The following is a 27,538-nucleotide window of genomic DNA, read 5'->3' on the forward strand; positions in this document are numbered from 1 at the left end:
ACAAAGCCGAGATGCACTTTTTTCTTGGAATATGTCTCACTTCTTAGCATATCTACAAAATATCAACGTGGCCCTTGCATCCTTTCACGTTTCACTATGTGGCCCTCGGTAGACTAAGTGAGGACCCCCCCCCCAATGTATGTTACATCTACAGTACAAGTAAGATGTGCAGTATACTGTGTGCTGCTCATGCACGCACTCTTCCTCTGCAGCTGCTGGCCGGTAGGGGGCAGTCGTTAGGCGGCGTGGAGCAGCTTCAGCACTTCTGGTGCTGCCACCCTTGCAAATACATGAGAATAAATATAATAAAGCAAATAATAACATAGTGTATGTCATTAACCTGCAACGAAGCATCCAAATATGCATGTAGGGCGCTTGATCATTAGGTTAAGGAGGTCACCTTATTAGGCACCTTGTTAGCGCTGAAGTCAATCGGAGGAGCGAAGCGACCTTTTTAAAGATGTGGATGTTTAAGAAAATGAGAGATAATGCATAAATGAATGTATCTCGTGTATGCTGAGGGCGGAGGCATCTCTCTCGCTCCCTTACCCTCCCTCTCTCTTTCTCTCTCAGTGCACGTAGAGTCAGCGTCCTCTCAGAGTCACTCACTCCCGCCGTGCACACACACGCGTGCAAGGACCCGTTCACTCCAACCTGCGCCTATTTGGAAACGACGACAGGAGGAGGCTTCGCATCCGAGTGATTTTTTGCACTTTTGGGTGTCTCCCCCCCACCCCGGACCCCTCATCTCCACGCACCCCCTTCACTGGGGGAGCTGTGATTTAATTTTTTGGTGTTATTATTCTTTTTTTTCCCGCCGTGGACTGAGGAGTTTGGTTGTGCTTGGCATGGGGAGAAGTGCGCAGAGACGCTGTGGAGCTGAACTCGGGTCGTGGACGTGCGCCACGCCGGGCGTCCTCCTCGTCTCGCGGCTGCTGCTGGTGCTGCTGGGCTGCTTCGTCCACGCAGGACTCTGCCAGGGTAAGTTAGTGTGGCGTCCTTAATGCTTGGGATATGACTGTGTGGAAGATGCGTGGAAAGGAGGACATGCGTGGAGGGGAAATACCTTTGAAGCTTTTTTTTCAACTGCAGAAGCCTGCATGTTTGGTGATTTTCTTCACGCATTTCTCCCAAATGATGCTCCACTCCGGAGAGGGCACTTTTATCATTTGCATAAAACTCCTTTTGAAGACTTGCACGTGAAGTGATATACATTTCAAGTCATGCAGTCAATTATTGCAGAGTACATGAATACATAAAAGTCATCTATCGGGTGACCCCCACAGAGCTGGGGTGCTATGTTTTATTTTGTAAGGAGGCTAAAACCAATCCAGTATGCTCAGAAGTTGTGCATATTTAAAGAAAAACACAGCCTGGGTCAACATTTCAACGTGTCCTCCTTGCATTACATGTTTTTCCCCCGATTTTTTATTGTAAATGTAGTTTGAGAATGTGCGTGGGCCGATAAAAACATGAGCTGCAGGCTACCAATGGCCCCCTGGCCACACTTTGGACACCCGTGCCTAGATGTACAGTACACAGAGCTGCCAAGTCACAAACACCACAAGAAAAAAACCCTACATGCATAAATGAGGTTTTTGCACACAAACCGCAATGAAATGAAAAAGTGTGCGTTGCCTTTTGCATCAGAAACGGACTAAAAAGGATTTCACCTGTCTGTGTATTTAGTGGTTAACATGTTGGTGGCGCTGTGAGGAGATCGAGCGTTCGAATCTCCGTTTGAGCATGTGCGTGCGTGGGCTTTCTCCGGGCTCTCCGGCGTCCGCCCACCTTCCAGAAAACATGCATGTGCTTAGGTGTTAATGTGCTTGTTTGTATATACTGTATGTGTCCCGTGATTGGCTACTAAGGCAGCTGGGATAGGCTCCAGCTTACATGAGGCCCTGATGAGGACGAGCGCTACAGAAAGTGAATCGATGGACACAATTTCCTTTATAAATGACAGGAATGACTCCACTTTTAATGAAGGTACAAATAAAAGTCATGTATTTGGGGACCTTTTGGCGTTTATTGTAGTGAGGGATGCTTGCATTCATTTTGAACGTGCATACACTGGAGTACATCACATGGTACGATTCCCAGTGCCACGTGTCCAAAACGGAGTAGGAAGACGCAAAGCGTGTTTAGTCCTACCCACCCTTCCGTTTCACATCAAATGCGATACATTTGTGCACCTTCTGTATCCCGAATGTCCACTTTGCCACTTTGCCAAATAATAAAGCAACATAACAATGTGGTGCAATGATAGTCAAGGTTAGTGATTACTGTAAGGAAAGGATATCACAGATTTATGATCAAATAAATGGATAATTAATTAGAAATTGGCAGAAACACAGTTGAATAATGACTGAGTGCAGACAATGTACTCACCAGAAATGAAAAGTCAGTAGTAAGTGCAAGAGTGGTGAGACATAGCGTTTATACACACCATGGTCTCAGGACTCTTCTTCCTTGCACTTTGTAAACATCACCTGCATGTCCTGTTTCTTGAAATGGCTCATCCTACTGCATTGTTTGGCTTCCTTACTCAAGCCGTTCCATAATTTCATTCCACATACAGAAATTCTGAATGATTTTAGTGTTGTTCCTGGTGTTTATAAGTGTTTTAGTTTTAGTTTAATTTTTCCCAGACGTCGTATTTCTCCTCTCTTGTTGTGAAGAATTGTATTACATTTTTGGGCACCGGGTTCTTGTTTGCTTTACGTATAATTTTAGCAGTTGAAAGTTTACCAGAACAGCAAATTTTAATAGTTGTGATTTTAGGAGTAAAGGGTTTTTATGTTCTCTGTAAGCGGCGGTACGGATTATCCAAACTGAGCACACTTTGTAGCACACTTAGTGAGTGAAGTGTACTTTTATAGTTATTGCCCCATAGCGCCACACAATGAGTTAGATATGGCAATACCAGAGAGCAAAAGAGAGTATGGTAAGGACTAGAAAAGCAAAATAAGAAAGTAGAATAAGAATAAATACATAAATAAATCCGTAACGGTTCACGTCTAATTTGTAGTGCCGTAATACATAATAACAAATAATAATAATTATTCATGATAATGTAACAAATCTGTCTGTTTTTATGGCTCCCCCTCTGTTGTGTTGAAAAGCCGCATGGCCTGGGGGAGGATGGATCTGCTCAGTCCTTGGGTTGAGCAGGGCAGTGATAGTAATCTGCCACTGGGACTACTCTTATGTTGGGAGATGATGCTGTGCCAGGGATGATGTATTGCATGTAAATGTACTACTGACATGAAGAAAAGTATTCTATGGAAAAGTACCAGAGATGTCCCGATCCAGCATTTTTTGGCTTCCTATCCGATCGGATTTTTTTACAGTCTTGCCGACCCGATACGGTCCGGTACCGATCTTTTCTTTTTTTTTTTAATAATAAGATTTTGTTACAAAGATGAATTTGTGCAATTGAATATGGTTGTGAAAGTCGCTCTGGAAAGCATAAAAAAGAATGCAAACCAAGTATTGCTGAATGTACTTTTTTGTTGCAAAGCGTGACCAACAATATTGGTTGACTTGTGTGGCAATTAAGACGATGTAGGATGTGACTCACGTTCAACTCACTCACGGGTTTTTTGTTTATGTTTGTTTGGCAGTCACAGTCAATAATAGCTGAGGAACAGAATGACTCTTTGTCACATCAAAACATGATCGGTTGACTTCTTTTTACACTTTCATGACAGTCGCCAGTGTTAAAGTGAAACATTCCCGGTGCAGTTTCAAGAGGGTGGCAGTTTGACCCTGGAGCTGACCATTTTCCAAACACCCTCTGGGAAAAATGGTGTAGTTAGTAGCCTAGAAGTTGACGATAAGTACCAGATTCTGTGCATTTAACCACATCTGTAAAATACTTGAAATATCCTCATTAAAGTCCTTGAAAGGTCTCACAGATTGTTTGTTTTTTTAAATTATTATATTTAGGGATGCTCCGATAGATCGGCCACCGATCAGTATCGGCAGATATCCGTAAAGAAAATCGGCATATGTCGATAAATGCCTTTCGATGCCGATCACAAAAGCCGGTCACCTGTGGCTAGCGCTTTGCAGCCCGCAGCGATCCTTTCCTGCAGTCTAGTGTCTTGCCCTAACATCTTGGGCAGCGTCGTCCTCCCATTTTCCCTCAAAACAAAAGCAATCATGTCTGCCGTGCGGAACCTAACTGCTAACACATGCCACGAAAACTATCTTGCGGGGCTAAAAAGCTCGAATACGGCATTTGAAGAACGACACTTGACAAAGTATGGTGGCTTTTGGAGGCTCACGGCAGCTCACATCGGACGACAGCTACCGCGGCCACTCACCCGTATGTTTGTGGCTGTCTGACGGCTAAGCTAATAACCCGAAAAATCATTGAATTCGTCGGACGAGAGCAGCCTTTCTCAGCGGTGGGAGTTCACCAAAGTCTCTTTAAAGAAGGCGTCTCATTAAGTAAGTAAGCAGTAAGTCAAATAAGTAAGTAAAATATGTTTTTGTCCAAATTAAGTTGATGGTCTATGGTTCCTTTTGCAGCCAGGAATTCTGAGGCCCATGAAAAAAAGCACATTCCCCCCCTTATTAATTAATTATTCATTTTATTAAAAATTACCTATTTTTTGGGCCCCCTGGCAGTCAAGGGGCCGTGGAATTGTCCTGACGTTTCCCCTGGCCAATAGCACTCATCATAAACAAACTGAAAAATGTATAATTAATCGGCATCGGCCGATTTCAGTCTTGGATGAATGGTATCGGAATTGGCTGCATAAAACCCCGATCGCAGCATCCCTAATTATATTTGATATTTTTGTCCATGTAACCCGCAGTCCTCTCCTTAATTAATTCAGAACCTTTTAAGCTTTTTGCCAGTTGAACTCCTTTCCTGCCTTCAAGGCTTTTTGGCTTCTTTCTCCTTTTGTTTTTTTAAAATCAATATTTAAAAGATAGTCCAAGATGGTGAAAGGTCTCCTTGTTTACACGCTGAATGGTCGCAGCCACGTTCCCCATTCAGCTGCTGGAAGGAGCGGCAGTGGGGCGGGGGGGTTGTTGGCGGCATCGGAGGTTGTGTTTCTGCCGGGGTCATTCCTCAGCTTCTGGTTACACGACATGATTCATATTTCCAAAGCCAGTTGGTTCGCAGTGGCGCACACGCAGTACGCAGACACTTAGCCTTTTTCACTTGAAAATGAAATAGTTGGCACTCAAGCGCAGTCTAAGACCGGTGTGTTGAAGTCGTGCGTCAGTATGCGTGGATGTCAGCGTGTAGGTGTGCAGCTCAACTTCGGATGCTGTGAGGTGTGTGTGTGTGTGTGTGTGTGTGTGTGTGTGTTTGCACGTGTGTGCCAGCCGACATGTCTGTACGTGGGAGTTTGTGTGATTTTTCTATGTGTGCGTGAACTTGGCGTTGTGACAGCAGCACTATGGTGGAGATCACATGGTGTTTCATTGTGTGTGTGTGTGTGTGTGTGTGTGTGTGTGTGTGTGTGAAGTTGGCATTATGATACTGCCAGAGCTCTCCTGCTGTCAGCCATTATGCTGTGATCCTGTCCCATGGTGCACCGCAGCCATTCAGGGTTCACAGCTTGGCGCTCCGTCTACAGCTGGGGCAATATTCAAATAGGCAAACGGGCCAGTTGGATTGGTCGCTTTAAACCGCCCGATGGCCTGACTGGCCAAGCCGGAACGACACTATTTGTTAATGGTGGGAATGTGTTGTGAATGTTGTTGGGAGCCCAAAAGTCTGTTTTTTTCACACTTTTTCAAAAAATATTGTGATTATTATTTGAATACATCAAAGAACAACATTTGTTGGGTACAAGAACTTCATAGACACAAATTTACTCAGCGTCCAAAAGTAATTTCCCTACTTCCTAACACAGGTCACAGCCACTAGAGGGCGTATTTACATGGCAACTGTTGATTGCGTTGATATTTTAGCATCCAGTTCATTTCTTGCTGTTTTAAATGACATTTTTTCACCAGTATCTTATGTGGTTTTATGTTCTGACGTGGTAACTGGGTATTCCGCAGTATATGAATTGTCCATTTGTCAGTACTGCATGGTGTTTTCACCTCATTTTCTAAGGAAATCGTTCTTCCCTCATCAACATCAGTAGTTTTAACACATAATAATGTATTATTATTCAAATGAATGGCTTTTAAAGTACATTTTCCCTGATTTTGTGGATTATTTTGAGTTGTACTGTTTATTACTATTGTAAATCGCGGGAGGAGTGATCTTATTCATTGTATGACACGTTGTGTGCATGTGCTCGCTTGGACGTTGACTCTGTGGATTATTTTGAGCCTCTCTAATTGTTTATTTCATGCAAGGTGGGGGTTATAAATAACCGGTGGGAGGAGTGATCTTATTTATTGTATGACGCATGTTGTTCATGCATGAGCAATTGTACCTTGTGCCTTGACTCTTCACATTATTTCAAGTCTTTCTGTTCATTTCCGTTATGCATGGTAGAGGTTATCGTGAATAACTGGTAGGAGTGATCTTATTAATTGTATGGCACATATATGTGTTTTGTGCATGAGCAATCGTACCGTGTGCTTTGACTTTTCACGTTATTTCAAGTCTTTCCCTTCATTTCCATGATCCAAGGTGGAGGTTATCATTCATTTCTGGCAGGGGCGAAGGATCACACTCATTAATATGGCATGTCTACACCGTGCATGCCTGGCATTAAGCAAATGTACCCTGGGCTTTGACTTTGTGGATTATTCTGAGTCTTTCTATTTCTGTTTGCAAAGGGGTTATCCTTAACAGGTGGGAGGAAGCATCACATTAATTTCATGACAGCTTCATTGCGCGGCAGGCACACCTTGGACTTTGACTTTGTGGATTATTTCAGGCGTTTCTATGCATTTCTTTTGGGCAAGTTGGTGGTTATCCTTACTAAGTTGTTGGCGGCGTTACGCAACTCATCCAGGTTAGGTGCTCGTGCACGAACAACTAACAAGAGTCAAAATAGTTCATAGTTAATAGTTCATATACACACCAGTTTTAGGGAGTCAAGCTATTATTTTCCTCAGTAAAAACACTCATGAAATGATATTTTTTAAATGTAAGAGCTTCAAATGCGTTATAATGTTTAATTCAGTACCGTCACCGTCTATGCTGCTCACAGCCACTAGAGGGCATCTTTGTTGGCTATGTGACGCAGCGTGAGGCCTTCGCCAGCGTCGGAGTCGGTAAATCCCATCTTTCTTTGGTATTTTGGCTCCGGCGACAGCATCTTTCAACCTTCACTCACATTTTCTGGAGGAATTTAAATTTCTCATTTTGACTTTGCTGTTTCTGCATGAGTGAGAGGAACAGGGAGGAAAAAGGGAGGGATGAATGGATGAGGAAAAGGGGGGAGATCTCTCTGGGTGGTTTGTACCAGCTTTGATCACTCCACTTGGACTCGACAAGCTGAGTGACGCACACACACACACACACACACACACACACACACACACACACACACACACACGCAGCGAGAGACTGCTCCACTCCAACAATGCTGCATTTTGTCTGTGGATGTCCATCCTTGTGAGTGTGTGTGCGTGAAAGGAAGTCTTTGACTGCGTCTGGCCTGCTTTTGTATGGACGAGCCTCCCGCTGCTTGTGATGGCATAGTTGCCTCACCTCTTCTTCTTCTTCTCCTTCTTCAAGGTCTGAGCCGTGATGAGACTTTTCTTTTTTCTTCCCGCCCACCTCTGTCTCCTCTTTCCGCTAACGGAAAAGCATTTTTACTGACCTTTCTCACCACCCCTCCCCTCTCTCCGCTCCTCTCCTCCTTGCCTGAGGCCTTGTGTTCTCTCTCATTCACTCATTACATTTTATGATGGACTGTGAAAAATGTCCGCCTCCACGCTGGTGCATTTCATGTTTTTTTTTTTTTTTTTTTACTTGTACACACATCACATTACAGCTCTACTTGCTTCCTACCTACCACCAAGTTGTATTTTTATGAGGGGTTTTAGCAGGATGCCTTTCCAATGGTTACACCACTACTGGACACAACATTAGGTACACTCCTAATCAGTACAAAGAATATAAAGAATGCAACAAAACACACAATAATGCATATTATGCACCGTCATAAATACCCGCCTCCTGCATTTGGATGATTTTTGTTCTATGAATTTGGTTTTTGATAAGATTTTGAGAGGAAAAATATAAAGTAAAACTACACTAAATAAAATACAATACAATAAAATAAAAACACTGGAAAATTTTGAAAATTAATCAAAAAAGGCAAAAAAAACCCAACATCCTTTCACATGCCTTGAACTTTAATCACATTCTTCCAATTTTTTTTAGTTTTTTGCAAAGTCCTTAATGTCAAAGTGGAAAAGTATGATTTTTATTTTATTTTAATTGTTGTATTTATTTGTTTTATTTTATTAAATTTGCATCCAATATATAGATAGATTTTTTAAAACAATTTTTTAAAACAATTTTATAGGGCACTATAAAAAGTTGTATTTTTCAAATTATTTTCACATCTTACAAGACATGGTTCCATATTCTTATATTTCTAAAAGTGATGTACCATTTGTTGTCATTACACTTAGTAGAAGCTTTGTGGCGTTATCATCACCATTATTCACTGATTGGCTGTTGGACGTCACATGGTCCTCCTGCCATCGTGAGGGAGTGAATTTATTGACCAAATACGGTTGTTTGCACTGTAAAGGATGACTTTTCCTTCGCGTGTGCTACTAAATCTCATGAAAACACATGGAAGGCAAGCACAAACAACTATGACCAATTAAGCACAACACTGTGAAAAACCCCCTCCGCCGTGTCTGCATCCTCTGCAGGGGAACACCCGGCGTGCCCCCCGGAGAGTTTGGAAAGGAGCGAGTCGTAGAAGAGATGCTAAATGTTCTCTTTTCCCGGCCGTCTCTCCTCCCCAGCTATCAGGCCCTAATTCCTTCTTGAGTTTCATGTACGGATCTGGAATGATGAATTTTTCATGGCCCGTGAAACCCGAGGCCTCATTTGGGGCTCTCGTTTCCAGCCTTTTTGTTTTTACCTAGTGTGTGTGTGTGTGTGTGTGTGTGCGTGCATGCACGTGCGTGTGTGAAGAAATGCTTTCAAGAATGTAACCCTCCTCTTGTTGTTTTTGCTTTGCAAACCAGTACTGTAAGTAAGTAAGTGTTTTAATTGCTGATTTAGGTGGAAACGTACTTTATTTGGTCCATTTTAGCGTCAAATGGACACAGACTGTGGTATTTGCTGCTTATGTACTAGGGATGTCCGATAATATCGACCCGCCGATACAACCATCTGACCCGAAAATGGAAGTACACTTGGTTGGGAGATAGATAGATCGATAGATAGATAGATAGATAGATAGATAGATAGATAGATAGATAGATAGATAGATAGATAGATAGATAGATAGATAGATAGATAGATAGATTCCCGTTTCCATGCTTGCTTACTTCCTCTTCGTCTTATTGCGGGAGGATCTCATGAAAAGGTCTCATAAAATCCACTGAGAAGTGTTACATGCTAATATAACGACTGACCAGTGGCAATGATGACTTCCATTTTGTCTCTGAGTCCGATGTGGACACAACTCCGTCCACGCGCTCGCCCCATTTCGATCTTGCTCCTTGCCGTCCTGCTTTTGTCCTCCTCCTCCCTGCTCTCAGACTTTCCTTTTCTTTTTTTTTTAAACCACCGTCCTCGTGCAAGCGTCTCCCTCCCGCTCTGTCTTTTTCTTCATGGATTTACTCTCTTTAATTAGCGTGGAGCCCAAGCAGTGGACATATTGTGCCACTGACGGGAGTCCCATGAGCAGAAGGACATTGTCCTTGTGTGTGTGTGTGCGTGCGTGGGCGGGTGTGTAAAGCCATCAGTCAGCGGTGTGGAGGGGTGTGTGTGTTGTGCATGTGCACACATGCAAACGCATGAGTCCGATAAGACAGGTAAAAGGCCACCTCACCTCGTGTGTGTCTTTGTTTCCCCCCTTTGTGGTCTATACATCCTTTTTTTTACTTGATACCGTAAAACCTCTAATAAACGGGCATGGTGCTTTTTATTTGCCTCAAAAATGAACAGCATCTTCTCACCTACTGGAGACCCCCAGAGGGCGCAGGACGAAATAAAAACCAAAAAAACAACCTCTTCAGCTTTAATCCCTTCTCCTGTCCCGCCCGGTGCATGTCGTCCTCTGCCGCCCCGTTTGGATTAATGCCAAAGTAGCAGTCTGCTTAGCTCTTATTTAAATAAAAATGCTAATTTGAACTCAGGAGGCATCAGATGCAGCTCGTGCCGTCACCTGCAGCCACACCCCTTCATGCCTATGTTTTTTGACCCGGCGCTAATGAGAGACCTCAGCAGTTTGCTTGCTTATGTGCTGTTTGTGCCTCCGTGGGAAGTTGTACTCTATAGATGCGTTAATTGGAGTATTTACGGTATGCCAATCTGCCGAACCATCGCCGTGCATGATATCACCGGCAGCTGAGTACTGCAAACGATATTTTGCGCTATATAGTTAAAGTGTAGTGTGTAAATCCAGCCATGGCGCTTTATCTGGAAGCGGGCGCTTCCTCCAGGGCTGCCGACACGGTCGGCAGATGGCTGCTGGCTGTGTTTGTGTGTCGCAGCGAGAGGGTCTTTATTTGTCTCATCATGAATATGTAATCAAGCCCTCCTATTGACAAATGAAGACGCGCCGTGACGGCGGGGGGTCCAAAACGGCTGGGACCCCGATTCCCTTCGTCGTTAAGTGCATTGTCCTAAACACAGAGCACGACGGAAGGCCATGAAGTAGGAAGATACATATATATCAGGGGTGTCCAAACTTTTTCCACTGAGGGGCACATACTGAAAAAGTCTCTTAGGGCCACTTTGATATTTTTGAAACCAATGTCGATATGCTAAGAAGTTATATGCTGTTATGTATCGCTGTTAATATGTTCCATATTAAACCCATTTAAAACCTTCTAAATATGGTTTTTAGCATTACTACAACCCTCTAGACATAAAATTACACTTCTATAGTCACTTTTACACTTGTCCTACCCAATAAAGTTGACAGTAATAGAAAATAAGATGTCTTAGACATAAATAAGACATTACATAGCCTCGCACGTTAGCATTGATAGCACACGTGGTGGCTATTGTCTCATCAATGTAAAGTTCCTGACACCTTGTGGCCAATGTAGTAGAATACTTCTGCAACGGTGCAGTGGACATTCACACAGGAGCTGCTGTCAGCCACAACTCACACCAGTCACTGACACTCTCCACACCACGCTTCCACTCAGCAACTCTACAGTAACTAGCCGATGACACACACGTCACTTCCCAGGCCCCACCTCTTGAAGGCACTCACATCACAGATATTACACTACGTAAATATAACATCTTCTAAATGACTTATGTTTGTATTTTTGTTCCTTTAGCCATTTTTACGATTGAAAATGCTGAATTTGGGCCAAGAATATGTCCAGTTTGCTCATGTATGCATTCGTTTTGACTAACAATAGGCCATATTCAACCACAAAAAAACGCGATCGAGTTATTTTGTTTTGTTTGTCATAATATTACAACTTTAAAAAAATAACATATTTTTTCTTTAATATTTCAACTCTATGCTACTAAAATGACATCATTTTTCCTCATTATATTACGAGTTCATTCTCATAAAATTGCTACTTTTTTCTCATTAGAATTTGACTTATTCTTGTAAATTTCCTTCTGATACAAATACTAATACTTATACCTTCTAATACTGTTACTTTATTCCCATGATATTTGGGCTTTGTTCTCGTGGGCGTAGAACAGAATTTTCCAAAATGTTTTTTGTTTGTTTCTCATAATATTATGAATTTTTTTTTTAAGTGATTTTTCCTCATAATATTACATGGTTTTTCCTGTAAAAATTATAACTTTTTCTCCTTAGATCACACCTTTTTTGTTAATATTTTGACTTTATTCTTGTAATATTACTGCTGAATTTTCCATTTTTGCTGTTTTTTTGTAAGTTTTCTTGTTAAATTCTATTTTTTAGAATGTGCTGCGGGCCAATGAAGAACAGCCATGGGCCGCAAATGACCCCCGGGGCTGCACTTTGGGCACCCCTGTCTTATACGTAGAAAAGGCATAACATTTCCTGTATTTATATAAAAGTAAGGAGGTTCTGGTTCTGACTGGAGAGAAAATCTCCACATACCAGCAACCCCCTCAACCGGTAATCCAGTGGAGTACTCAAAAAAAAAACCAACAACCTGAAACCATAATTACCATAATCACCACTGTAACGTTTTACCTCGGAGGCGCTTACGTCTGCGCTTTGCACAAACACACAAAGAAGTGTGTGTCCGTCTTGAGTGAAGAACTACTTTGTTCTCTACGGGGATGTCAGAAAAAGACGGCTTTAGTGACCACTTCTTTGCCTCTGCAGATACCACGTCATCTCCGTAAATAAGCTCCCAAGTAGGACTGCAGCTAACAATGACTTTCTTCTTTTCTTTCAATCAATCTGAAGGTCGTTGTTGCGATTAATCGAGTCATTGGTTAGGCCCGAGTCCGGGTCACATCCTGTGTTATTCAATTCACGTTTTCTCATCAGGTGACGAGAAATATGACCTTATGGAAAAATGATTAGGGAGTTATTTGGAGCTGGCATATGGAACATGTTGAATGAGAAATGAACAAAAGGATTAGCAGTTGATGGGAAACAATTAGGGGGTATGATTGAATGAACTCTGCTTCTTCCTACTCCTTTTCAACATGTGGAGTTATGACTTGTGATATGTGATGAATGCTGGAGTGAAATGAAATGTTCAAATCAATCAATTCCTCGCAGTGGGAACTGGGCTTGGTTGCGTTGGAAGCACGGTTGCAGGCTGTGTTGGCAAATAGCACCGGCGTTAGCTGCCTTGTTAGCATCGGGTGGCGCCGCTGCGGCTGCGTTGTTGTCGCCGTTGTCGGTTGACATTGTACTCATGTCGAGGGTCATCAGATGTGGAGATGCGATGGAGAACGAGACAGGAGTGGAGGATAAGTTGCTTAAAGTGTTTACCCTCCACTGAACAATAAACAACAACCAACATTTCGGTCGCTAACAACAATCGCATGACCCGGAAACGGAAATTTGTAACATGAGTTTTGTTTTTTTTTAATTTATGTTGTGACCTTCTTCAACCACTTGATTGCATTTATTTGCAAGAAAATATTTATTGTGTTGTGACTCCATTTGCAGGACTAGCAGGATTAGCCAGAGTAGACTGCTTTGATAACTGCATTGAACTTATGTAGAATTGAATTTTTTTAAAAATGTACATACACATGGTCCACTTTCATCGTGTTTTATTACATGCTTTAAAAAGTACTGTTTTCACTTGACTTTTTTTTCCCTCTTTACGATAAAGATATTTCAAAATAACCCATTTTAGAGCTGTGATACTGTGAAACCGTGATATTTTTGCCCAAGGTTATCAGGCCATCAGAATGTCATACCGGGCCATGCCTAGTGGTTTGGTCCGCAATGTATCGGAAAAGAAGCCTGGCAAATGTCCGTCACTGTTTTCCCAAGTCAAAGCGGATGTGTGTGAACATCTTATTATGTTAAGTCATGGATGACTCAGGAAATGGACAAATATTCACATCTGAGAGGCTGAAATCAGAAGAGTTTTACATTTTTATATTAAAAAAACATGAATGGAATAATAAATGAGTTGTTGATTAACTGGATAATCGATTAATTATTGATTAAAAGCTTTCATTGAAAGTTTTGAACTGAACTTGCTGGCTGGTTTAATGTCATTCATGTCCTGGATGTGGCCCGTTAGGCTCTAATAATTATTAGATGGCTCTAACAATGTTAAAAAACATATTTAGAAGGTCGTAAACAGGTTTTCTAACTCTGAAACTATTCCCTTTATGAATAAGGAATCCTACTTCACGGGAATTCACTTATCCCGGGGCATAGGTTCCCAAAATAGCAAGCAATAAGTGAAATCCGCAAAGTAGCCCGCTTTATTTGTTTACAGTGATTCTATATGTTTTAAGTCTGTGAAACCCCTCACCGTACACAGGCATGAACAATCCTCTCTTGTTTAAACACTCTCAAATTTCAAATTTCCTTTGAATTTTAAGGATCAACCTACTAGGTTGGACACAAGAGATTACGATGTGACTCACGTGTATTTCACTCATCTGACCGCGCCTCTTCGTCCTGGCACCATTCAGCTGTAGCGTTTTTGTATCCTTGTTAAAACGTATCGGTCCTGTCGTCCTATTTTACTTCTGCTTATTGTCCTCCATGAACCGAAAATGCATTTACAGTGTTCCATAATGTCGCCCTCCAGCCGAGTAACTTGTGCCTTCCTTCAGCATGTCCAGAAGTCCAACTTGTTGTGTGATGGCTGGCTTCCTCTGCCTTTTGCGTGCAGAACGTTTGGTCGATATTGTGGGTTTTGTCGTGGAGAAAACTTGCAGCCATACAGCGTTCAAAGTCACACGCGGTTAGCTTTCTTCTGTTTCTTCTATCGTTTACAGTATTGACGGCTCGCAAGGCGCTCACGCGGTTAGCTAGTTTGCTAGCCATGACCACAAGACAGTGTTCACACACTGTAAAAAACAAAAAAAAGCACTAAAATTGCACAAAAGTCTGTGCAAGGTGAACCACGATGGCGCGAGGGAACACTGTATATCATAAACAAGTGGAAGATGCCCTGTGGGATCCGTTGTCGTCATCTACAACAACGCATTAGGCACAACTTCTAAATGGAGACAAGTGAAGGCGTGAGCGTAACACAGTCGCTAACTTTCGTCTCTCTCTGCCGTTGAATTCTGTTGAGATCACGTTGACCCCAACACACACTTGTACAGTATTAGCTGCAAGCAGCCGCTACAAGGAGGCACTATATTTTACTCAGCGGGTGACAAAACCACATGTAAGCACTTTGCTTTGATTCATTTCAACAGCATTCTAAAGTCGCTAATGAATATGGGCAGCACATTGCTGAGGAGGCACATTTTGTGCGTGTACGGCATTGTTATTTGCCAGAATTATCCATGCACACATTTTTCTCCTGCTTCAACCCCTTCCTCCCCCCCAGAGGAGCACTGTGGGTGCAGAGAGGTGAGCGAGGAGAGAAACCATCACTGCAAAGCTGAACGAGAAAAAAACAAGAGAAAGGTGATCTTATAGTGAAGGCGAGCGCGGGGAGAAGCAGTAGCTCGGGACAGGAAGTGCCATGGCGGGGTTAGCGAGGAGGAGGCTTGGAGGAGGTTGGGGGCTTTCAGCTTCAAGAAAAACTACCATCATCCACAATCCTTATGTGAGACATGAACACACGTCTTTCCTTTTTCTGTGCGTTCTTCATAGATCATGAAAAACTGCTAGCAAGAGGCAGCTAACAATGCACGTAATGGGACTCACCTATTCCGCCTGTAAAGCCCTCTAAAAAAACAACAAAGTTTCATATACTGTACATGCTGTGACCATGTAGTAACTACAAGTAGTAACACTGTCAACATAAGGACTGTAAACACACGAATAAATAAAGAAAAGGCAAACTGTCAGACATGTTACATCTAACGCCTGTCGGGTCGTTTGTGTAGCGGCTCCACACCTTACTCTTAAAGTTACTATATCGGCTACATATTCACTGATGTTGATTAATCGGTGATACGTCATCGGTCTGATTAATCAGCCTGACGATTAATTGGTGGAGGCGGTAGTAGTGAAAGGCGCATTCATGATAACGTGTAATACTTACAGTATTTTGCTGTATTTGGTCATGGTTTGTATTTGGAGTATTGATTCCACAGAGCCGATAGCAACGACCGCTACGTGCGTCAACAACCACAGCATAGAGGGAGCGTTTGCTACCACTAATCATGGCAGACTTTGTAAGAGCCTCCGACGATGACGACTACTTTTTACTTTTACTCCCCCCAGGCAGAGAATTAGTGTTTCTGGGTGCGAGGCAGATCCAGCTATAGCGAAACACTCGGCCATCCGCGTAGCGTTATCATGTAGCACCAGTGTGAAATGTTTCATGGACAAAATAAAAGCCTAATAAAACAACGGGATGCATCTAGCTAGACATCTTCCTATCGATGTCATCCAGTCTAAGTTGAGAGCCAGTTTCCACTGCTTCAGTCTATTCGGATTTTTAGTTGGTAGCCTGTGGAATTTCAGAGCTTCGTTGGCACAACTTTCAACTACACACAAGCAAGGCTTGATTTATAACCTAGCTTAGACTTTTCCACCCTCAAAGGCAATGCAGCAGCTCCTGTAACTAGGCACTGTGTCACTACACCAGGAAAGTAGTTCTTCGGTGTCAGCTCCTTACAATAACAATGTGTCTTATGTTATGTAAATGGAGGTTATTGGCCATTTTTGGAGGTTTTATTAGAAGGCTTTATAGCCAGAATAGGCGAATCCCCTTTACCGGCATTGTTAGCTGCCTCGTGCTAGCAGTTTTTCTCTCTTTAGAATGCACAGAATTCGGAAAGACGTGTGTTCATGTTGCGCATAAGGATTGTGGATGATGGGCAAAACTCCCCCCTTTAGAAAGGAGACTTGACGGCTCCAAACGGAGGAGCGAAGGCGTTTGAGGCGGCTCGGAGTCATCACGGCGTGTTTACGCCACGCTCGCTTTGAAAATTGGAACCTGAAGCTACACTGATAACACGGGAATTTGTGGATTTTGGAGGGCGTTTTGTGAGGGCGGGGTGGGGGGGGTTAATATATTTCTTTTAATTATTACTTAGTACACTGACCTCTTGAGGGCTCGTCTTGAAATGAAAGGCTCAGTGTGAAAAACAGCACCAGCGAGTTACATTCTGGGATCATTTATGCAGTGGAAAGTATACAATTTTAGCTTTCTTCGTTGTCACACAAGTGTAAAAATGTGGCGCTCGTGCGTCTTTAGAGACATTTTCACCTGAAAATGTTGCTCCACTTCCAAATTGTTCCAAAACAATTCCAAATTCCAAAACAATCATGGAGAACGTCAGCTCCGCGTTCCAAAAATGTATACATTATCATTTACAAAGCAGAGCAGTTCTCCCTGTAGATACATCACAGCTTAATGTCTGCCTGCGCGATAGATTGAAAAGTGTGTGTGCAACGTGAACTTCATCATGAAGGTTCCCTACAGGGAGGTCACATTCATATGGCGAGTAAATGGGAAAAGTGCACTTTTGAATAAAAACAATAAGAAATGGGAAATGCAAAGTTTGCCTCGTGCAACTTTGTTATTACGCCTTTAATAAAGGAACACACGAGGGAGGAGCAGCAGTGAAACTGCGGGGAATAGTGGGAGAATACTATTTATTATATTTTCTTTCGCATTTTATTTGCAATTGCTTGCTTAGTTAGTGAAACTGCTTTATCCTCATTTTAATATTGGGACACATTTTTAGAAATTGTTTGTCTGCTACTCCATATGAACTCATTTAGAACTATTTCAATCTTACATTTTTTAATAGCATTTAGCATTTAATATTAAGATAATAAATATCACCAATGCAATTCCTATTTATGTCATTTAAAATGTATCTATTGTTATATTTATTTTTTCAGCAAATAAAATATGTATAAAACATTGATAAAATATATATAATAGTTAATTAATAGTCAATTGCAATTGCAATTGCAATTGCATTTAATGGTAATATTTGAAAATGACCAATAAAGTAATGTTAATGTCATGTAAACATATGGTGATTTTTTTTTGTTTGCTTTGGTTTCAATACAAAAAAAATACAATTAAAATAATAATTATGGTCAACAAAACTTAAATATTAATATGTCCATTCACATTTTATATTTAATACTACTACGACTACTACTACTAATAATAATAGCATTTTGGATTGTATTTGTTTAAGCAGAGCATCAGAATTGCACTTTTGTTTGCGCCAGGGCTCCCCCTACAGTTCTGGAGGCGTAATTGGCTTGAAATACTGAAAAACTGCTCCTAGCACATCAATAGTGGTTACACAAGTTACACAAGTCTGCGTGATTATTTAGTGCGAATACAACATGAGAGTTGTCCTGGCTGGTCCACCAGCATAACAGATCACTCAAGGAGGTGATGCAGGGTCGCCACGGCAACAACAAAGCCGCTGTCCTTATTAGAAGCCAGTGTGGCTTCAATGTAATTTGACATTACGTTTGACAGACAGACTTGCTCTGCGGCGCTTCCTCAAAATCAAGGTTGACTGCTTGTGACTCAGCAGTGTGGCTATAAAAGTACACACCCACCCACTTTTTTCCCTGTGTTTTTGTAAACTCTTTGCTTTGTTTTCATTGATCTTACACCCACATGGACTTTGTGTGTACGTGTTTGTGTGTGTGTGTGTGTGTGTCCTGTGTTCCAGAACTTTCTAGCTCTCCCAATTGACAACATGTATTGATATTTATTGGGGAACACAAAAACACAAAGACAAATGTTTCAGTCTTTCATTCCCTCTGCTTGTGGGTATTTGATGCTTTTGCAGCCTTTTATTGTGGACTGTGACAGGCTTTAAGGTCTAGCCAGGTCCAACAGGGTTCTTCCAATGCTCCTGTCATTTTGTGAAAAGTTCACTTTTGTTGATTTTCTGGATTATATGTTGACACTTTAACAGTGAAAATAGTGGAAAAGTGGCATAAAATGTCCTTTTATTTACAAATACTTTACATAATAGAGGCCGTGCTTGAAAGAAATTTTGCGATTTAGCATTCCAGGCAGATTTTTGGTCAAAATAATTTTTTGTATTTGTTTTCTTTCATAGTGAGACTAGTTTTGATTGCCCTTGTTAGTGTAGGTTACACAAAATAGGAAATGATTTGTGTTGGTACAACATAAAACAGACTAGTAATACTATAAAAAAAAGTAACAATAAGACTAGGGATGTCCGATAATATCGGCTCGATATTGGCATAAAAATGTAATTTTGGTCAATATCGGTATAGTTTTTTTCCCTATAATGAAAACCGATACAGCCTTTTAAGCCGCAAAGTGACAAAATTGCAACATTGCCGAATTTTCACCCTCGTGTAGTTAATACTTTACACCGGGACACGGCGAGATTTACTGTAGTCCCTCATTTACCAAAACAATCCCAGAAGGTTTCTGAGCACACAAAGGCATTATGCTGATATGTCTCCCCCCTTTTCATTCTCCATTTGCCCGTCATCATCATCATCATAATAATCATCATCTTCCTGAGGCACAGCTGGTGTACTGCATGGTGCAATAACACTTCCCTTGTACAATGACATGTGGCTCAATGAGCTTGCCAATCAGACGCACACACACCCTTCCATCATTCCTCCATCAACACTGCATTGCATTAAATGAAGCCGGTGTGTCATCTTAATTCCAAATGTTGCCAATGTTCCCAAATCAGAGTTCCAGTCGGGCGGCGTGGACACATTACAGCCCGTCAAATTGGACGTTTCATCGTTCTCAAGGTCTGACTCTCATCTTCTCAGTCCTGCTGCACATTACACGACTTATTTGGATTCATTTCCACTTCCTGGCCCGAAGTATGGACTGTTTTTTTTTAGTTTTTAAGTGGCAACATTGGATAAACATACGGCCACTTAATTAAAGAGTTCTTGTTTTATGACATGTTTCAAAATAGCTGATGAATTAATTACATTGTGAAATAATTGTTTATATACAATTTTATTTCCTAACTAACGTGTATTTCTTCATGGGTTGTTTCCTCACAGCAGCACGCTGAGTAATAATATAAAATATAAAAAATATTGAATTTATAATTATGTAAAATGTAAAAAAAAAAAAAGCATGAAAATGTAGCATGAAATAAATCAATTTCTTCTCTTTTGTTTATTTTCTGGATTATATGTTGACATTTTAACAGTAAAAAATTGGAAAAGTGGCATTAAAGTCCTTTTGTTTAAAAATACTTTGCATAATAGACGCTGCAGTTGATCAAAATCGTCATCAACATCCGCAATATGGTGGACACTCGCGATTCGGCATTCAAGACGGATTTTTGGTGAAAGTTATTTTTTGTATTTTTTTTCTCCCAAAATAAGCCATTTTTCACGCAGAAAACACCCCTCATTTACCATTTGTCGCTAATTCATAAAAATGTGCTAATACAGTTAAAACGTGCAGCATGCATGTGACGCTATTAGAAAGCCCAGCACTTTTTACATGCTTATGTCTTTCCTCACTAATAAGGTTTGGTTTTTTGTCAGTTGTTGAGATTTCACACTTTTTCAGGGGTCCTTGAACACACCATAGTTGTGTGCTGAGACGCAGAAGTTAGCATAATAGACGCTGTAGTTGGAAGAAATAAATTCAAAAAATGTTTTGGGATTTTTTTTTAAATCCGAAAATAAGCAGTTTTTCTCGCAGAAAACATACCTCATTCACCATAATAATAATTTATAAATATGTGATATTTATTATAAATATGTGATATGTGATAATACAGCATACATTAGAAAAGACACCGTTTTTAAAATGCAATAATTGGACATTTTAAATCATTCAATCTCAGCCATTTTTCAAAGACAACCCCTTTGTACCGGCCGTTTTAGGCGATTTTGACTGATGTTTCAAGGCACACAGCATATTGTGTTCTGTGGCTATATAAACACGGAAACTACCAAAAGAAAGTTTATTTCTACCTTTTTCCGTTCCTTAGTAATTAGCAGTAGAACATACGTTTCAGGAAAATATCAGTTCCCGACTAGAAAAGGGAGAAAAACAGCTTTTTGTGAATATTTCAAGCATAACTTTCACTTTCACACAAATATTTTTTGCTTTTGTCTCAGCTCAAATATCCAAACAACTATACCACAACTTGAACAACACAAAAAAGAGGTTGTTTTACATCAAAATAACAATTTATTGACAAATATAACACATGAACTATAACAATTTTCACTTCTGGAACTGAACAATGTGTGTGCGTGCGTGTGTGCACGCAAGTGTGTGCGTGTGCATGTGTTAAAATTTCCCCACAATGTGTAACCTTGTGCATGCTCCACTCCTCCATGCTCTCCCACTTCCTCCTTCCTGTCATGTGTGATTCTTCCATCCACATGATCTCTGCCGTTATCAAATGCACTTCTGCCACCTAGTGGCCGTTTTTATGGCTTAAAATTGCTATGAAGCCTTATGCATTAGCGGGGAGTTGCGTCATCACCTCTCTTAGCCTCTCGCGCAAAAAAAAACGTAAAAGACGTATAAATACGTTGTTGGGATCGGGCGTCTGGGTTTCTAGAAACGTATGAATACATCTTTGGTATTGATTGAAATAATAACTGATAATAATCGAACATCTTCTGCTGACAATGTTTCTGTCGGCCCTTGTGTTGGGTTTTGATTTCATGTTTTTTGTGGAACTCAGCGGTAGTTTTTGCTGGCAACAACCAAACCAACAACTATAGGGGTCAAACCAACAACTATAGGGATCAAAACAACACCTCTCGCCTTCACACCTTCTCTCTTTGCTGTACTGTATGGTGGCCGGCGTCCTCACCTTTCATGGTGTTGTCCTTCTAAGCACGCCACATATTGCTGAGTGTCCACAACGCACGCAGCTGCACACAATTGTTGTGTTGATGTGTTCCTGCCCGCCTGGCATGCGACCATCTGTAAGTTACAGTATATCTTTCAGCTTTTGCAGCTATGACTTCATGCATACTGCATGACTTGTTTTAGATTTTTCTTCTCCTTCTCATGTGAGCAGCCATGAGGCTTGTGCCACGGTGTCACTGCAGGGTGATTTCACCACATCAAAAGCGCACAAAAAGACGTCCTCTGTTCCTCTGTTTTCCATGCGCTGTCCATCTCTATTTGTGTCGCCTCTGGACTCCCTCTCATCTTCTTCCCTCCTTTTCGTTTTCTCTCCTGCCGTCCTAAGGGAAGCAGAGAGAGAGAGAGAGAGAGTCGCAGTCAAAACAAAACACACGTTGAGGAAAATATTTTGTAAAAAGACTTTGAAAAGTTGTCCTCACAAATGTCATTCAGAGCTAAGAGTAGGAGAAAGCAGCTGAGTCAAGGCAGGCAAATGCCCATGACGCCCTTCCTCCAGCCCGTCCAAATCCTTCCATTGTTGGTGGTTGTGCTGCGCCCCCCCAAAGCTCCCCGCCCCCCCCCCCCCCCCCCCCCCCCCACTGCCTTTTTGCTTTATCGCCATTTCTCGGCCGCTTCTCTGCTCTTTGTTCTTTGAAACTTTCACTTCGAGGTGAAAGGAAGCGTCAACAAACTGCACACTGACCTGCTGGTACTTTTTCACCTTATTGAGGGACATTTCAGGCTTCTAAAGTCCTCTAGTGCAGGGGTACCCAACCACGCGGTCACGGAAAACTTTCAGAACATTTTTCATGTGAGCAAAAGTTTTGGAACACGTGACTGACAGGTGTGTTTTGTTGCCCAGGTGTGTCCTACTGCATTGCTCAGTCAATAAATCCCGTAAATTCCGGTGTGTAAGCCGCACCCACTAAATTTACAGGAAAAAACAGAGTTGTACGTATATAAGCCGCACGTGTCAGCTCTTTTTTTGACAGGAGCCAATCATGAGCTATGAAAAAACTTCAGTCGAGTGTGTCAACCCATTGGAAATTGCAAGAGGTCATCACTCAATATAACAGTCTGACTCACGACTCATCTTAGAAACAACATTAAACTCATCATACAGCAACTTAACACTCCAACGTTATACCTCAGAAATATAGAAACACGTACCAATACGAGTTTAAAATGAAAACATTTTTTTTTAAGTTTTCCCATAATGCATTTTGTTTGAGAAAACCATTTCATTGGAGGAGCATAGAAAGCATAGAAAATGGTGGCTGACGCTGCAGTGCTGCCTCTGTCCACCAGAGGGAGCCAGAGGACCCGGAGCCCAAAGCCCAAAGGTAGGCTGATGTCATTGCAGAGCCAAGTGGTTTCTCAGACACGATGCCTTATGGGAAAGCTTTAAAATGTTGGGATTTTTTTCATTTAAACTCATACTGGGATATGTTTGTTTATTTGTCAGGTACACCTTTCGGGTATTCAGTTGCTGTATGATGAATTTAGTGTTATTACAGATAACACCGTGAGTCAGACTGTATGCTGTTATACTGTTATAATGTTATAATGACCTCCTGCGATTTCCGATGGGTTGACAAGCTTGTGAGTGCGCTGATAGCTCGTGATTGGCTCCTGCCAAACAAACAGCTATTTTCTCCTCACTGACTCGCGAACGGCACAGTATTTGAACAATTAGTTGTAGTTCCGAGGTAAAGGAGATGTCACGAGATTAGAATTTACTCATAGATCACCCGCACCGCTGTAATAAACCATAGCCTTCAAAGTTTAAGAAAAAAGTAGCGGCTTATTCGCCGGAATTTACGGTAACTGAGTGTCTAAACAAATGTCACATTAAAGTTGTACTTTTTGGACAGTTAGGTAAAGAAAAAGTTATAATATTGTGTGAATAAAGTCAAAATAGTACAAGAAGAACCTTTACGGAGACTAAAATTTTAACATTTGGGAAAAAGAACAAAAAAAACTATCGCAGAAATGGGAAAAAAAAGAGCAAAGAGCGAAGTTGATACTAATTAAAGGCTTTTACACCTACAGTATATCACAAAGCTGAGATGCATGTTTTTCTTCTAATATATAATATAACTTCTTACGAAATATCAAAGCGGCCCTTGCATCCTCTCGTTTCTCACAATGCGGACACCCCTGGATTGGATTGTGCGGGTATACCTAATGTTGTGACCATTTAGCTAGTTTAGCTGTAGGAAATCCATCCATGTTGGATTGACATTGGTTAAGACATGCCTCAAAGGTTTGCTTAAGTGGACATTTAATCATCCTTCTGGTTGCTCCAATGTGTGAAACCGACACACACGCGGTGAGAGTTGTGCGGCAGTGTATTGATTCAGTGTGTTTGTCGTGGCGTTGTTGTTGCTTAAACAAGGCAGTCATAATGGAGTCACGTTGTTGAGTCTGCTCATTGAACTGTGACTGGCTGACATTGATTGTTGTCTCCTGCTTTGGGGATACATCGCTGTGTGTGTTCATTTGTGTGTCTGTATGTGATGACATTCAGCTACAGTTGAGGGTCTGCAGATGTGTTCTTTCTTGACATGATGGAAAAATGGTGAAAATTCCTTGCCAGTGTTGTATAAATGTAAACGTGTGATTGTGGAAATGTGATTTTTCAGTGCGGAGCATTTGGTACGCTGCAGAGGCGTACCGAGTTACCACCCGCTACATATTAGGTGAGTGAGTGACCGATCCTCTGAGGTGGTCATGTGTCCACTACGTAAACAAATACAGTGCACCGGAGCCTTTGGCTGGTGATACTGCCAAGGAATAGCCAGAGCTTGAAACCCCTCTTCATGTCACTCGGCCTGCCTGGAGAACTATATAAACCAGGGGTGTCCAAAGTGTGTCCTGTAGGCGCGCCTGTTTTTTTATTGGCCCGCCATGCCTTTGAAAAATACAATATATAGGGATGTCCGATAATATCGGTCCGATTTTGGCATAAAAATGTAACATCGGTTGATATCGGTATTGGGTTTGGGCCTATAATAAAAAACTGCTTTAAAAAAGTCATTTTATTATGAGAAACAAACAAAACAAAATAAAATTGTAATTTTGGGAAAATTAGGTTGGGGGAAAAAGTATAATGGGGGAAAGAAATGTAAATAATATGGGAGTAGAGTCATAATATTACGAAAAGAAAGATTATTTAAGAAGACATTTTAAATATTTGAACAATTAAAAAAACAACAGCAAAAATTAGAAAAAAAAAGAGCAAAAAGTAAAGTTGATACTAATAATAGGCTTTTTCACCTATGTCACAAAGCTGAGATGCAGTTTTATATAAACAGTATATACAGTATATGTGTATATACAGTACATACATGTATATATAACTTCTTAGCATATCTACATGAGACCTTAAAAGCTCCTGTAAGTATGTGCCAAACTGGATTATGGTGTACGCCCACAGTATATATTCTGTCTGTATAAGTAGTGCAGCATCATTACGTCTTTTTGTGGGACGTCCGGTGTTGTCTTCACCCTGGTGTGGGCTTGACGCTCACGTGTAGCATGTGCAGTGCGATGTGCGCTTGAATTGGTCTCTCGGAGACTCGCACGGGGGAGATGTTCACTCAGCTCCGCTCTTTTTTTTCTTCTTTCTCGCTACATCATTAAAGCGTTCCTCGGCTTTTAGCAGAGACACATGCGCAGGACGGGAAAGGCACACCCACTCACTCCTTTGTAGGCTTCAATAAAGTCAGTCACTCTTCCGTCTTGTGATGACGCCACGATGAAACTGTCGGGTTCTGTTGCCGCAAACCGGCTTCATCTCACAACTGTTTAGAATCTTGCTTTCATTCCTTTATTTTTTGTTTTCATCATTGCAGCATTTTTCTTTTCCAGCCTGGAGGGCCGCAGGCCCTGCATCCCTGCAGGGAGAGTTTGCATGAGTGTGTCCTAGTGTGTGGATATGCACAAGTGTCTGAAGCAGACCGATAGTGAGACCCAGAGATGCTATGAGGAAGGGATTGTGTGTATGTGTGTGTGTGTGTGTTAGTGTGTTGCTCTCTAATTGGGACACGGGTTGCATCTGTGCGATTTTTTTTGTTTTTTTTTTCCTGATGCGAGTCCCACATGAGCATCGCTGTAAATCTTGATAATGGTATTAAGCTTGTCGAGCCACTTTGTGATTTTGTCCCACACACTAAAACGCACGCACACACATGCGTGCAGAGAGAAGGAGAGAGGCAGGAAGTCCACATGTGCACGTATAGTGTCGTCCTAACTGCCTATTACTGCAGCATAGCGAGACCTCTGTGGCACTCAGCTCAGCTTTACTGGCTATTCTCTGACTATATTGCAGATAAATATTGCATGTCGCCATGCGTCGTGGAGGCACAATGCACCGTCCTGCATGTTCGATTCTAACACACCAGCGCTTTAAGCACAGAAATGGTCACGCATCAGCACTCTGCAGCCACGCAAGGGTCGGAGTTGTGTTGCCGAACCTCCAAAGTAGAACACAATTGTTCATATTTAACAACACTTTTTACCATAGGAAGGCTTGGGAACAGAAATAATCAGTTCCAGGGTCAAACTGTTGCATCATATGACCGAGGCAAAGATTTAAGTGACATTTTGACTTATTAGACCCCCTGCCACCTCACCCCGTCCCCTCAGGGGAGCACGCCTCACTATTTGAGAAGCACTGGTCTGTGGGAACACATTTTATTATATGGGGAAGTCAAAGTCAAACCCCAAATTAGCAAGCAGGTGTAATGGATGCAGCTGGGCGGCATCTTTAGCGGCGTATTCCTCCAGGGTTTGAAATGTAACACCTGTTGTGTTGAAAGCAATTGTCACTTTTTGCAGGATCTGTGTGTATAGTTAAAAAAGAAAAAAAAGATAAAACCCTCAAGCCAGTTTTACACATAGCCTGTTAAAAACATTTTTTGTGCCTTTTTTCCTCTTTGCTGTTCTTTATTCCACCTTCGGCGGTAGTTTCAGAGTCGTAATAGACGGCTGCATAAATGGCGAATGCCAAAAATGGACAGAGGATAGGGGTTTGTTGCAGAAATGTCCTGTCTTTGCTGGGTTGAAAAAACAAACACGAAGAAAAAGCCAAACACGCATAAGGTCATCCTTTGATGCTCGCTGAACTGAGCTCTTTTGATGCCATGAATGACAGCGGCTCATCTTATCTACAAGGGTTACAAAGTGCCAACGAAAAAGCAACGGTTAATTGGTTCCAGACCTGACAGTGATAAGTGAATTCCTTTTTTGGAAGACGGAAGATTTTCGCAGTTAGAGCATAGAAAACCTGTTTCCGACCTTCTAAATAAGTTTTTTTTAACATTATTAGAGCGCTCTAGACGTGAAATAACATCCCTATAGTCACCTTTACACTCGTATTACCCAATATAGTAGATATAATAACAGAAAATAAGCCATAACAAGACATAAATAAGACGCATGTCCGTGTGTGTTGCTGTAAATGTGTCCCCATGGCGTGGACAGGAAGTGTCGTGGAGGGTTTCAGCTTGGTGTGGTAGCCCGTGTTTGGGATTACTGTGCCTGTTGTACATGCAATAAAACCCTGTTGTTCCGGCGATCAAGTCTGGTGCTTGGTTGTCTCACCTAGTGACCAGTGTAGAATACTACATATCATCTCAACGTCTTTGAATGCGTCTTCTGAATGCCTTAAATGTGTATTTTACTTCATCTAGCCATTTTATGCTTCACAAATTTGCTTAAATATGCATATTTTTGGCAAATAATAATACTCAACCACGAAACAGCATGATGTATTCATTCATATATTTTTGAGGGACGACTGTATGCCAGTTTGCGACCTTATAGTTCCAAAAACGTCTTGCGTGGCATTTGTTGGACGTTCCACAGTTAGTTGAAGTTCTGTGCGAGCCACAGCGGGTCTGGAGCTGTATTTTTGGGGGCGGGCAGTGTCACAGCAGCAGAGCGCGGTGTCATCAGCGGATCACAGCGGGCCATGCTGGGAAATTACAGCCACTCTTGATTG

At 41.6% G+C, this 27,538-nt stretch overlaps 1 protein-coding gene across 3 annotated transcripts in view; it reads left to right on the forward strand.

Annotated features, from left to right (window-relative positions):
- The first annotated feature begins 583 nt into the window (after positions 1-583).
- Positions 584-27,538, forward strand: part of unc5ca (unc-5 netrin receptor Ca) — a 227,900-nt gene continuing 200,945 nt past the window's right edge. For all 3 annotated transcript variants that reach the window (XM_054773508.1, XM_054773510.1, XM_054773509.1), the window contains exon 1: positions 584-981. In XM_054773508.1, coding sequence (XP_054629483.1) covers positions 849-981 — 133 coding nt within the window. In that variant the 5' untranslated portion in view covers positions 584-848. The remainder of the gene's footprint in view (positions 982-27,538) is intronic.

This window comes from Dunckerocampus dactyliophorus, chromosome 4 (genome assembly GCF_027744805.1).
Source record: "Dunckerocampus dactyliophorus isolate RoL2022-P2 chromosome 4, RoL_Ddac_1.1, whole genome shotgun sequence".
Taxonomy (NCBI): domain Eukaryota; kingdom Metazoa; phylum Chordata; class Actinopteri; order Syngnathiformes; family Syngnathidae; genus Dunckerocampus; species Dunckerocampus dactyliophorus.